Source organism: Dermacentor albipictus, chromosome 9, assembly GCF_038994185.2.
Source record: "Dermacentor albipictus isolate Rhodes 1998 colony chromosome 9, USDA_Dalb.pri_finalv2, whole genome shotgun sequence".
Classification (NCBI taxonomy): domain Eukaryota; kingdom Metazoa; phylum Arthropoda; class Arachnida; order Ixodida; family Ixodidae; genus Dermacentor; species Dermacentor albipictus.
In genome coordinates this window covers 107,962,549-107,975,240 of record NC_091829.1, presented here as the reverse complement: position 1 = coordinate 107,975,240, position 12,692 = coordinate 107,962,549, and the positions used below count along the sequence as shown (strand labels likewise).

The 12,692-nt window shown below is 48.7% G+C and overlaps 1 protein-coding gene across 1 annotated transcript in view; it reads left to right on the top strand.

Annotated features, from left to right (window-relative positions):
- Nucleotides 1-12,692, top strand: part of LOC135907217 (mucin-2-like) — a 65,251-nt gene that overhangs the window by 18,228 nt on the left and 34,331 nt on the right. The window contains exon 6 of the mRNA XM_070526386.1: nucleotides 2,632-4,551. Within this exon, the coding sequence (XP_070382487.1) occupies nucleotides 2,632-4,551 (1,920 nt within the window). The remainder of the gene's footprint in view (nucleotides 1-2,631; nucleotides 4,552-12,692) is intronic.

Genomic DNA, 12,692 nt, shown 5'->3' with positions numbered 1-12,692 from the left:
CCTGCTATATCCTGATGGATTAGGAATCGCACTCTGTACTGATTTTTATCTGGAAGTCCTCTATAGCAGATGACATGGCTATTACCAGTTCTTCAAACCTCACCAGTTTTTCCAACCTCACGAAAACCGATGATATTCCAAACATGTCTGATAGTTCCTCAAAGAGGCTTCCTAAAGCAGCTTCACTCGAAAAAGTTCGGATGTTAGATGGTCCCAAGGTCAGTTTGCATTGGCAACCTGTCCGAGTCTAGAGATCCTTAGCACCCTTCGCTGCGTTACAGGTCTGAGCGCCGCCCTGGTAAGGTGCTCTACATCGGCTGGGGACTGAGGGCCATTGGTTGATCTATTGAATAACTTTGGAGGGAGTGGCCGAATAATGCAACAGGAAGGCCGATTCCTGCTCTGGTGAGGGAGTAAAGACACTACCTTAACCAACTGTGCCTTCGCACAATTGAATCACCGTAATTAACGTCAAAGGAAATGGCTTCGACTCTCTGAAGGGTCGTGCGCTCGGGTGCCTTAATGAATTCTATATTACAGCGTTTTAATTAATTTCGCCTTATCCCCAAAGATCATGGGTTAGACTTCCGCATAAGCTCCATGGTTCGACTCCCACCGAAGGCCGTGGGTTCGAGTGCCTGAACTAACTCTATCTTAATAAGCATTGCCTTTATTTCTTTTTTCACTTATGCTATCTTCGGCTGGTCGTTTCTGAGCGCTCTGGAGCGCTCTCGTGAGCGGCGTTGTCTTCGGCTGGTTGAAAGAGGGTGCGCGCCCTGCGTTCGGCTGGTTCTTCTCGATTGCTCTCCTCCATCTTGGAGCGCTCTGGGGCGCTCCGAGCCCTGTCGTCGGAGCAGTCATCGAGATTGAAACGTCATCGCAGCGCCGCGTCGCTGCTGTTGGCGACGGCCCACCGTAACCTTGGCAACCTAGGCCACTGCATGCTGGCGCCTCGACGAACGCTCTTCCCGCCGGCACGTCTGCCGGTTTTTCTGGCACTGCCGGGAGCTTTGGATAGGCGAATCATTGGACGTTGGCAGTAGTCACGTGGTTTCGCATCGGCAATTTCATCCTCCGAGAGCGAGTCGCACGTTCGGCTTGCGCGCTTGTCCTCTAACTTTGAGCTCGGGAAACGCCCGATCTACCCGACTCTGCTTCGGGGCATACAGGCGACCAGTCGAAGATACCATTAATCAGCGGCATCGGAGCCAGCTGTTTAATAAAAGAACGACGAACACGCGAGCAGTAGCACCAACCCGTATCTGCGCAAAGCGACCTCACATGACTTTCTGTACCACACGCCGCGTTTTCAAGACCATCGGGACATCAGCCTTTTAAGAAGTTCAGCTTAAAAAAAACTTCTGATTAGACCTTTTGATACACGTTTCTCGTCATGCACTGACGCATGACATGCCATGATAATGCTTTTGTGTATAAGCACCACGTGGGAAACGTGTATGGATGGTATTATTACCGGCGTAGATAAAAAGTCTACAAAGTAAATGCCTAATTCAAAGTCTTGCGTGTATGCATGATACCCTAAAACTAATGATTGCTTTGCCACAGTGGCTTCAGCAACTTGTCAGTTTCGTCTGTCATGACCTCTGTGAAGTTGTTGCGATAAGTAGTCTAGCGAAACGAGTTATTCAATTTTTCAGCACTGAGTTACCACTTTGTATGTATTTACGCATGTTTCTTAACAAGGTAAGAAAAAAAAAGCGATCGTCGCCTAATGATTACTGCACCGGGATGTGCTAGACGAACGAGGTTGTATTGCAGCGTTGGTCACATATTCTTTTTATTTATTACCAAGGTGAGGCAGGAACTTAACTGGCAACCATGTGCCTGCCGCAAAGTGCCAAGAATGAGGCAAATAATGGTTTGCGCTATGAAATCGCTCTTGCTTGCTCCTTCACGCTTGTCATCGCTATTCCGCGACCAGGTTCGCGCATGCGTGAGTAATCGGCGCACGCCACGTGCCTAAAATCAATCCCAAGCGCGACCTGATGTGATAGCTGATGCGCTAGAAATAGCATGTTTACTTCCGTACTCAGCTCATTAAAGAGAATTGTCATCGTTGCGCGCCGGCGCATTGTTATGTGATGCATTTTCATATTTCGCAAGATTTTCTTTAAAGCGCGTAAAGAAGAGTCGCTCAATATAGAGCGCGTCGAAACCAATTGAAACTGATCTTTTCGAAGGCGATCATACACCTAAACTGTTGTCATGTCTGCCGTAAATGTAATAATAATATGGAAGAACTAAAAAAACGATGCAGTTATTTTCATCTTCATCAAAACCGTTCCTTTCTTTTTAAGCTCGGTGCATGATAGCTGAGACATACTGTAACACCACATGTCCTTTTTCTTAAGAACTGATTTTTATATTGTCACCTGTGTTAAATACTGCAACTCGCTCACTTCAGGTAAATTATCTGAAGCAGCAGGTGTGGCTTGCGAGAAAAATCCCAATGTCCCCTTGCTCCTCCCTAAAATTACTGATTACCTTCAAATAGTTCACTTCATGGTCACACGTAGCAAATGTTAAATTTAACCATAATGTACCTAAATCCGCGTAATTCCTCTCTTCTTTGCTGACCGAAAGGGTTACAATGAAAGGTAATTTCTTCAGGAACAACGCCTGCTGGTCAAAGAACACCTGCGCAAAGAACTGGAGCCCCACCAGTTATTGGCCCACCTGCAGTACTGAGGCCTTCGCCAGCTACTGTAACCCCACCAATTATTGGCCCACCTGCCGTACTCAGTCCTACTCCAACCTCAACTCCGACGCCTACACCAAAACCTACGCCGGCTCCCACACGACGAATTACACCACCTCCCATTCCGCCCCCGACACCACCTCCCATTCTGCCACCGACCCCGAAGCCCATTCCAAGGCCGGCAGCGAGGCCTAGTCCAGCGCTGACACCACAGCCCACTCCAAGGCCCACGCGGAGGCAGACGCAGACGCCCACGGCAAAGCCGACGCCCAGGCCCACTCCGAAGCTCACGCTGAGGCCCACTGCAAGTCCCACTCCGAGTCCCACTCCCAGGCCCACGCCGAGGCCCACGCCGGGGCCCACTGCAGGTCCCACTCCGAGTCCCACTCCGAGTCCCACTCCCAGGCCCACTCCAAGGCCCACGCCGAGGCTGACGCCGAGGCCCACGCCGAAGCCGATGCCGAGGCCCACGCCAAAGCTCACGCCTACGCCCACTGCAAGTCCCACTCCGAGTCCCACTCCCAGGCCCACTCCAAGGCGCACACCGAGGCCGACGTCGAGGCCCACGCCGAAGCCGACGCCGAGGCCCACGCCGGAGCTCACGCCGAGGCCCACTGCAAGTCCCACTGCGAGTCCCACTCCCAGGCCCACTCTGACGCCCACGCAGATGCCAACGCCGAAGCCCACGCCAAAGCCCACGCCGAGGCCCACGGCGAGGCCCACTGCAAGTTCCACTCCGAGTCCCACTCCCGGGCCCACTCCAAGGCCCACGGTGAGGCCAACGCCGAGGCCCATGCCGAAGCCGATGCCGAGGCCCACGCCGAAGCTCACGCCGGGGCCCACTGCAAGTCCCACTCCGAGTCCCACCCCCAGGCCCACTCCAAGGCCCACGCCGAGGCTAACGCCGAGGCCCACGCCGAAGCCGATGCCGAGTCCCACGCCGAAGCTCACGCCGAGGCCCACTGCAAGTCCCACTGCGAGTCCTACTCCCAGGCCCACTCTGCGGCCCATGCCGAGGCCGACGCCAAAGCCCATGCCCAAGCCCACTCCGATGCCCATGCCGAGGCCCACGCCGAAGCTCACGCTGAGGCCCACTGCAAGTCCCACTCCGAGTCCCACTCCCAGGCCCACTCCAATGCCCACGCCGAGGCCGACGCCGAGGCCCACGCCGAGGCCCACTGCAAGTCCCACTCCGAGTCCCACTCCCGGGCCCACTCCAAGGCCCACGGTGAGGCCAACGCCGAGGCCCATGCCGAAACCGATGCCGAGGCCCACGCCGAAGCTCACGCCGGGGCCCACTGCAAGTCCCACTCCGAGTCCCACCCCCAGGCCCACTCCAAGGCCCACGCCGAGGCTAACGCCGAGGCCCACGCCGAAGCCGACGCCGAGTCCCACGCCGAAGCTCACGCCGAGGCCCACTGCAAGTCCCACTGCGAGTCCTACTCCCAGGCCCACTTTGCGGCCCATGCCGAGGCCGACGCCAAAGCCCATGCCGAAGCCCACGCCGATGCCCATGCCGAGGCCCACGCCGAAGCTCACGCTGAGGCCCACTGCAAGTCCCACTCCGAGTCCCACTCCCAGGCCCACTCCAATGCCCACGCCGAGGCCGACGCCGAGGCCGACGCCGAGGCCCACGCCGAGGCCCACTGCAAGTCCCACTCCGAGTCCCACTCCCAGGCCCACTCCGAAGCCCACAATAATTCCCACACCAATGCCCACTCCGGGGCCGACTCTAAAGCCCACTCCAAGGCCGACTCCAAGGCCTACTCCGAGGCCTACTCCAAGGCCTAGTCCACGGCCCACGACAGTTCCTACGACAACTACGAAAGCATGTAAGAGCTGGTATTGTAAACTTTAATAGCTTTTACGCAGTCCGGTACTCCAAGAGATACGAATCTAGAGAGTCTTCATACCTATACATGCTTAAATGCTTTTCACATGGCGTAAGCGTTCATGAGAAGACTCCCATTTGAATTAATATTGCTACGGCACTACCATACGATGGTATGCTCCTGTTAGCCAAGAACACTGCTTAACGTTGAAAGCGGCTACACAGCTATGAAATGAAAAAAAAGCAAATTTACTAGGCGATTCAACATTCAAATGACGTAGATACAAAATGTCCTCCTTGGCGAGTTAGGGTTGAGAATGGCGCGGTGTCACTGTGCACGGCACTGTTTCACATTACGCCTGTCATGGAAGAAGTAGGAGGATCGTACGTCTGCTCAAATTTTTTCCACTGCGACTTCTTCGGGACCTTCCAACATCGTTAAATTGCGCACATCATTTAGATGATCTACCTTCGGGATCGGGGAATTATTTTTAGACAGTACATACCCACAGGACCGGCCGACCTAATTTGCACTGCACAGCCTAGGGGATAGGCCCACTTCTTTAGACTGTACTACGTCTAGATTAGATCCGGAAAGATGCTATAAAAGGCATACCTAATACGGAAAAGGTGAACGAAGCTTTCACGAACCGGCAAGACAAATACAGGGTGTCTACCGAGTTGACATTTCCGAATTCCCTGAGTTTTCCAGGTTTTCCCTGAGTGCCTTTGCACATTTCCCTGAGTGATGCAGAACTACGTTTTATTTCAAGATGGGCTGAACCCATATCGCCTGATGCTGTCACTTTCCAGTAAGCACATGAAAAAAAATAAAAAAGCGACCTAATCCAATTTGAATGCTAAGAAGTAGTGGTTATGGTATTCAAAAAGAGAATAGAAGGCAAGGGTTAGTAAAATCCACAGCAAATAAAGTGTCTTCGAAAAAAATTGCAAATGAAGTCGCACATTCACAAATACAAATAAAAAGGAGATGCACATGGAAGCAAATATATTCGAATATGAGCTATTTCTATCAACTGATAGCAAGCTCACTTGTATGAGACCCGAATACTGTCACAATTGAGATTCTCTCTCAACCGCTCGTAAGTCAACCTCAACTGTCCTGACATACTCTCAGCCCACGCACGACACCTGAGTGCTGTGTTTCGCTGCTTTAAAGAGTTTATTTTGGTTTGGATGAGGGACACCTGCATCTCGGCATCAACAAAATTTTGTTTTTTTACCTCAAGCTTCTTCGAAACGGCGGCAGCAAGCTTCCTTTTCCGTTTATTCCTCAATGCATACATAATTTCTGTTCTTGTCCTCCTCCTGCCACTTGTTCGCCCCAAGGACCATTTGAAGCACCTTGGTCAGTTACACAGTCCACGACCGGTTTTTAGAACTCCCTAGCGGTCGGGAAAACCTTCGAAAAATCGGCCAGTTGCAAAAAATAAATGCGTGTCATTTACTGCCCTTAGGGGCTCAAACCGCGACAGGCACGTTCGAACACGCTCTAAAGGGCTGTCGGTACACATATTAGGCATATCGGCACTCGTACTGTGACAGGAAATACCGGGTGCACGTGTGTATAATTAAGGAATGCATACTGTGTTCAGTGGCAATAGCCCCTTCCCACGCTTGTTGTGGTTCACTGCAATACTTTTGCTTATGCTTCACCATGTAACATTGCTGTACGGAGGCGAAGCTGACATTCGAGAACCGGCATTATGCAACGCATCGTGTTTTCTAAGTTCCTAAGCCAATCGCGAGGACCACAAATGCGGAGTCCGTGCCATTGCTGACAGCAGCTTATTCTTTGAATAATGAACTCGACACCCAACGGCAACAAGCTTCATAGAGAACGTCGAAGCAGCTAGGCCTAGCGTAGCCGCAGTGGTGGCAACGGCGGCCAGCGGATCTGCGTGCGTGAGTGCCGGTTCGAGGTGGCGAAGTAATCAAAACGGCAGCGGTGGTGCCTTTAATTATTGCTGTTTCGGGCCTGTGGTCACGGCAAAACGCCCGGAAAATCGGACGGCGAAGAGTTCTTGCGTCCGATATTTCACACGTTCTGATACGTTGACTCTATGGGTTACGTACGTGGTGGTGCCGCGAAGCTGTCAAATTATCGGGAATAGGGAAAGTCGGTCGTTGACTGCACATTGGCAACTCCTCCACCCGATGACAGCACGTCAAAGAGGATTCATTACGATTCCTGTATGTTGCTCGAGCAAGCATTACCCCGACTTTCGACCTTTTCAATAACATTGCCGCTAATTTTCTCTGATAGAGGCCCCGATTCCTTGGGTTTTCCCTGACTTTTTCCATACTACAAATCCTTGAGAATTCCCGGTTTTCCCGGTTGGTAGACACCCTGAAATCAGAGCGCTGTGACAAGAAACGTGCAGCGGATTTTGACGACGAGCGTCTCGCGTAACCTGCAGGTTAATGTCCTCAGGTGCCATGCCGCTCGTTGTATAGTAATGGTAATTTTTTCGGGGGCGTTATGATCGAGCTGTCCCTACCCAGTGATACCCTGTTGTGTAGGCTCTACGCGTCGCTTTACAGAGCAGCAGCGTTAAACTTGGCGTACAAAAGCATTCGTGGCACTGGGCGCAGATAGCGAGCTTAGCACCATGCCAGGAACGCTCAGGTTGGTAGAATAACGTCACTTGCCGTCGTTGTGGGCGGCGACTTACTGTAACGGGAGACACTTTAAAGAAAATGAGCGCTGTCGTTTGATGCCTCTATGCATGGCTTCTAAGACGGGGGCACAAGAGCGGGAGAGTCGGAATGTGGCATAAAAAGAAACAGAGAAGACAAGGAACGAAAAAAGAAGACGAAAGGACAGAGGATAACATAGGAGGGTGGGGTGCTGTGAGAGCGAGAGGTTATGGAGCTTTCAAAGGTGTCATAGGCGCCGTTCGGTTGTGGTTGAAATAATAGTTTATTGGAAACTGTGCCCCACTATGTCTACACACACAAGTTACGCTCCAATAGCATACAAGCCATGTGCGCACTGAATTGTTTTATAACCAATTGTTGAAGTGCATTTGCTGAAACCATACTTGTCGTGTCCTTCCGCGTTCTCTCTTTTATTTGCGTTATTTCGTTGCAGCATGTTTCCATGGTCGCCTTCTTACAAGATCAGTAATTCGCATTTCATACATCTTTGGCTACGGCAAGAACCCAGGCACTCACCGGTTGTAGTATATTCCACAATTTCTAGTGGCCGCATTTTTCAGCCAGCAACCTTGAAATGACATCCGCACCTTTACCGAAGAATTTTGTCACTAAGCACAAAATTCTAATGCAATGTGCTGGAAACGTCAACTTTAGATTCTAATGTAAGACACGTTTAGGCAGACATGATCATGTGGGAGTCATGAAAATTTCTCAGTTTATAAATGCTAAAAGAAAGACTAATTCACTGTCTTCGGGGCGAGACACCTACCACCCATTGTTCTTGCAAGTTGGTCATTCCACTGCTGCTTGCGTTAGCGCCAGTTCGTCGGTATTCAGGTGCATAAGCTTCTTAAGCATTACCACCACGTTACACACGTCAGACAAAAAGCGACATGTGGAGCAAAGCGAGCGAATGGAATGTGACTGCTTCGTTACACAACTCACTCCTGACGTTTTATAACAGCGAAGATTTCTGAGCCTATTGAGCCTCGTCCTCCAGTTTCCATGCATAATCTAACTGCTATCGACTATGCAGGTGCGCACCAACGTTAAACGCACCACTCAATCTGTGTCTACAGGGCGTTCCAGCAAACAGTTCCAACATTTTTGAAACAATGTCCTTTGGCAGATTGCGCAATTCTAGTTCACGAGCTTGTCTGCTCAAAGATGCATGTGAAAAAAATTGAAATGCACAATTATTTATTACTAAACTTCAGATTAAGTGTCTAATTAGCTTATGGCGCATATTGCAATTTACAAATTCTAGCAGGTGAGACTGCAAGGCACAGCCAGTTTACAATAATTGTGCCGATGAAACCATTAGCAGATAATCATGATCATGATCATCATCATCATCATCATCATCATCAGCCTGGTTACGCACACTGCAGGCCAAAGGCCTCTTCCATACTTATCCAACTACCCCGGTCAAGTAGTAATTGTGGCCATGTTGTCCCGGCAAACTTTATCTCATCCGCCCACCTAACTTTCTGGCGCCCCATGCTACGCTTCCCTTCCCTTGGAATCCGGTCCGTAACCCTTAATGACCATCGGTTATCTTCTCTCCTCATTACATGTCCCCATGCATTTTTTTATTTTTCTTGATTTCCACTAAGATGTCATTACCTCAGGTTTGTGTCCTGACCCAATCTGGTATTTTCTTATCCCTAAACGTTGCACCCATCATACTTCTTTCCATAGCTCGTTGCGTCGTTATCAATTTAAGTAGAACTGTTTTTGTAAGCCTCCAGGCTTTTGCCCCGTACGTGAGTACTGGTAAGACACAGCTTTTAAACACCTTTCTCTTGAGGGATAATGGCAACCTGCTGTTCATGATCTGAGAATTCCTGCCAAATGCACCCCAGCCCATTCTTATTCTTCTGATTGTTTCAGTTTTGTGATCAGTATCCGCGGTCACTACCTGTCCTAAGTAGATGTACTCCTTTACCACTTCCACTGTCTCGCTACCTATCGTAAACGGATGTTCTCTTCGGAGAATGTTAAACATTACTTTAGTTTTCTGCAGATTAATTTTGAGACCCACCCTTCTGCTGTGCCTCTCCAGTTCAGTGAGCATGCATCGCAATGGGTCCTCCGAGTTACTAAGCAAGGCATTATCATCAGCGAATCGGAAGTTACCAAATTAGTAAGGTACTCTTATCCCCAATTCTTCGCAATCGAGGTCTCTGAATACCTCCTGTAAACACGCTGTGAATAGCGCTGCAGAGATCGTATCTCTCTGCCTGACGCCTTTCTTCATTGGGATTTTGTTGATTTCCTTATGGAGAGCTACAGTGGCTGTGGGGCCGCAATAGATATTTTTCAGTATTTTTACATACGGCTCGTCTACACCCTGTTTTCGTAATGCCTCCATGACTGCTGAGGTTTCGACTAATTCAAACGCTTTCTCGTAATCAATGAAAGCCATATTTAAGGGTTCGTGCTATTCCGCGCATGATATCACCTGATTGATAGTGTGAATATAGTCTATTGTTGAGTAGCTTTACGAAATCCTGCCTGGTCTTTTGGTTGACAGAAGTCTAATGTGCTCCTGATTCTATTTGCGATTACCTTAGTAAATACTTTGTAGGCAACGGACACTAAGCTGATCGGTCTTTAATTTTGCAAGTCTTTGGCATCCCCTTTCTTAAGGATTAGGATCACGTTAGGATTCTTCCCAGATTCTGGTATTCTCAAAGCCATGAGGCATGGCGTATACAGGGTGGCCAGATTTCTACAACAATATGTCCACAATCATTCAACAAAACTGCTTTTACCTGATCCTCCCCAACTGTCTTCCCCCTTTCCATAGCTGCCAAGGCTTTCTTTACTTCTTCCGGCATTGCTTGTGGGATTTCAATTTCCTTTAGAACTTTCTCTCTTCCATTTTCGTCGTGGGTGCCACTGGTACTGTATCAATTTCTATAGAACTCCTCAGCCACTTGATATATCTCATCCATATTAGTAATGTCATTGCCGGCTTTGTTTCTTAACGCATACATCTGATTTTCGCCTATTCCTAGTTTCGTCTTCACTGCTTTTAGGGTTCCTCCGTTAATGAGAGCCTGTTCAATTCTATTCACATTATAGTTCCTTATGTCAGCTGTCTTACGCTTGTTGATTAACTTAGAAAGTTCTCCCATTTCTATTCTAGCTGTAGGGTTGGAGGAATTCATACATTGGCGTTTCATGATCAGATTTTGCGTCTCCTGCGATAGCTTACTGGTCTTCTGTCTAACGGCGTTACCACCGACTTCTATTGCGCACTCCTTAATGATGCCCATAAGATTGTCGTTCATTGCTTCAACACTAAGGTCTTCTTCCCGAGTTACAGCCAAACAACTTTTCTGTAGCTTGATCCGCAATTCCTGTAGTTTCCCTTTTACAGCTAACTCATTTGTTGGCTTCTTATGTACCAGTTTCTTGCGTTCCCTCATCAAGTCAAGGCTAATTCGAGTTCTACCATCCTATGGTCCCTGCAGCGCACCTTGCCGAGCACGTCTACCTCTTGTATGATGCCACGGTTCCCGCAGAGCATGAAGTCGATTTCATTTCTAGTCTCGCCATTCGGGCTGCTCCCCGTCCACTTTCGGCTAACCCGTTTGCGGAAAAAGTATTCATTATCCGCATATTATTCTGTTCTGCAAACACTACTAATAACACTCCCCTGATATTCCTAGAGCCGGTTCCATATTCCCCCACTTCCTTGTCTCCACCCTGCTTCTTCCGTACCCTTGCGTTGAAGTGACCCATCAGTGCAGTGTATTTTGTTTTGACTTTTCTCATTGCGGATTCCACGTCTCCATAGAAACTTTCGAATTCCTGTTCAACATGACTGGATGTAGGGGCGTAGACCTGTACAACCATCAATTTGTACCTCTTATTTAGTTTCACCACAACACCTGCCACCCTCTCATTAATGCTATAGAATTCGTGTATATCACCAGCTATATCCTTCCACCTAACTTTCTGCCGCCCGCTGCTACGCCTCCTTTCCCTTGGAATCTAGTACGTAACCCTTAATGACCGTCGGTTATCTTCCCTCCTCATTACATGTCCTGCTCATGCCCATTTATTTTTCTTGATTTCAACTAAGATATCAATAACTCGCCTTTGTTCCCTTACCCAATCTTCTCTTTCCTTATTCCTTAATTATCCTTAATAATCAAGAATCCGACTGCTAGTTCTCGTCTCTCCACTAAGCCTCAGTTGCACAGGACGGGCCCGTTTTTCAGCACTGTATATGCTTCTTTCATCCTCCTAACTACACTGAGCCCTATTATATTCCATTTGCTGCCCTTTAATAGCACTGCTAGACTCTCCTGACTAGATAACATTCTAGCGTTAAACGTTGCCAGATTCAGATTCCCATGGCCATGGCCATGTCCCATTCCCATTCCCATGGCCTGTCCGGAACCAGGGATTCTTAGCACCCTCGGCTGCGTTATAGCTCTGACCGCCACCGTGGTCATTTGCTTCGCAGCTGCTGGGGACTGAGGGCCGGGGTTTGATTGTTGTGTTCATATAGGAAGTTGTGGCCAAGTATTGCACCAGGGTGGCCAATCCTGACTTACAGATACAAATTTGAGGTGCAGAATTCTATCGGATAAAAAAAGAACTCTTCATGGAGTAGTCTAAGTATGCGCAAGCATCGTGCAACTTCCTCATTTCCATGCCGCCCGGTGTCATTATCAATGTTAGGAAACTTGATCCGACCACTACAAAGTTTGTCAACCCATAGCAGTCGTTATCAATTTTATCGGACTAGCTCATACCCTTATCCACCTTTACCGGTTACCTTATCAGACTCGATCCGATCTTTATCAAACCTCATTTGTCCTTATCAGTGATATCAGACATACCAGACATAATCGGGCCTTTCCACACTCTTATCGGTCCTTATCTACGTTATCGAGCCTGATTCACCCCTTATCAATAATAATCAGAATTAACTGATGATGTGTATTGATTTGCTAACATTATCAAAATTGATCCTACCATTATAAACCCTTATCCTTCTTTAGAACGTCATCTATCTGCGTCGAACCACTATCAATGTGATGAGACCCGTATAACCCCTCACCACTCCTTAAAACCCTCATCATGTCATTGACTGCTGTTTGTGTTGGGCGACGTGAAGCGGGTGAGCCCTCATAGATTCGTGTCATTTCGGTTGGTGAAGGAACGCGCCAGCGGAAGGCGCATCCTGGGACCACGAAAACGCAACGGTTACGCGGCGGTTTGGCATTGAATTTTCACAAAATAGGAAATTAACTGGTGTATTCAACACACCAAGTCAGTTCTACATGTGGTTGTAGAGACGGCTTTTATTCCACGAACATCATATCTTCCAACAAAGCCTTGGCAGAAACTGGTGTTTTATACATTACTTTCTTTATAGCAATTCGTCTTACGTGACGGACAGGATTCCTCGGTGGGTAGGCAGAAGAATGTTCACGC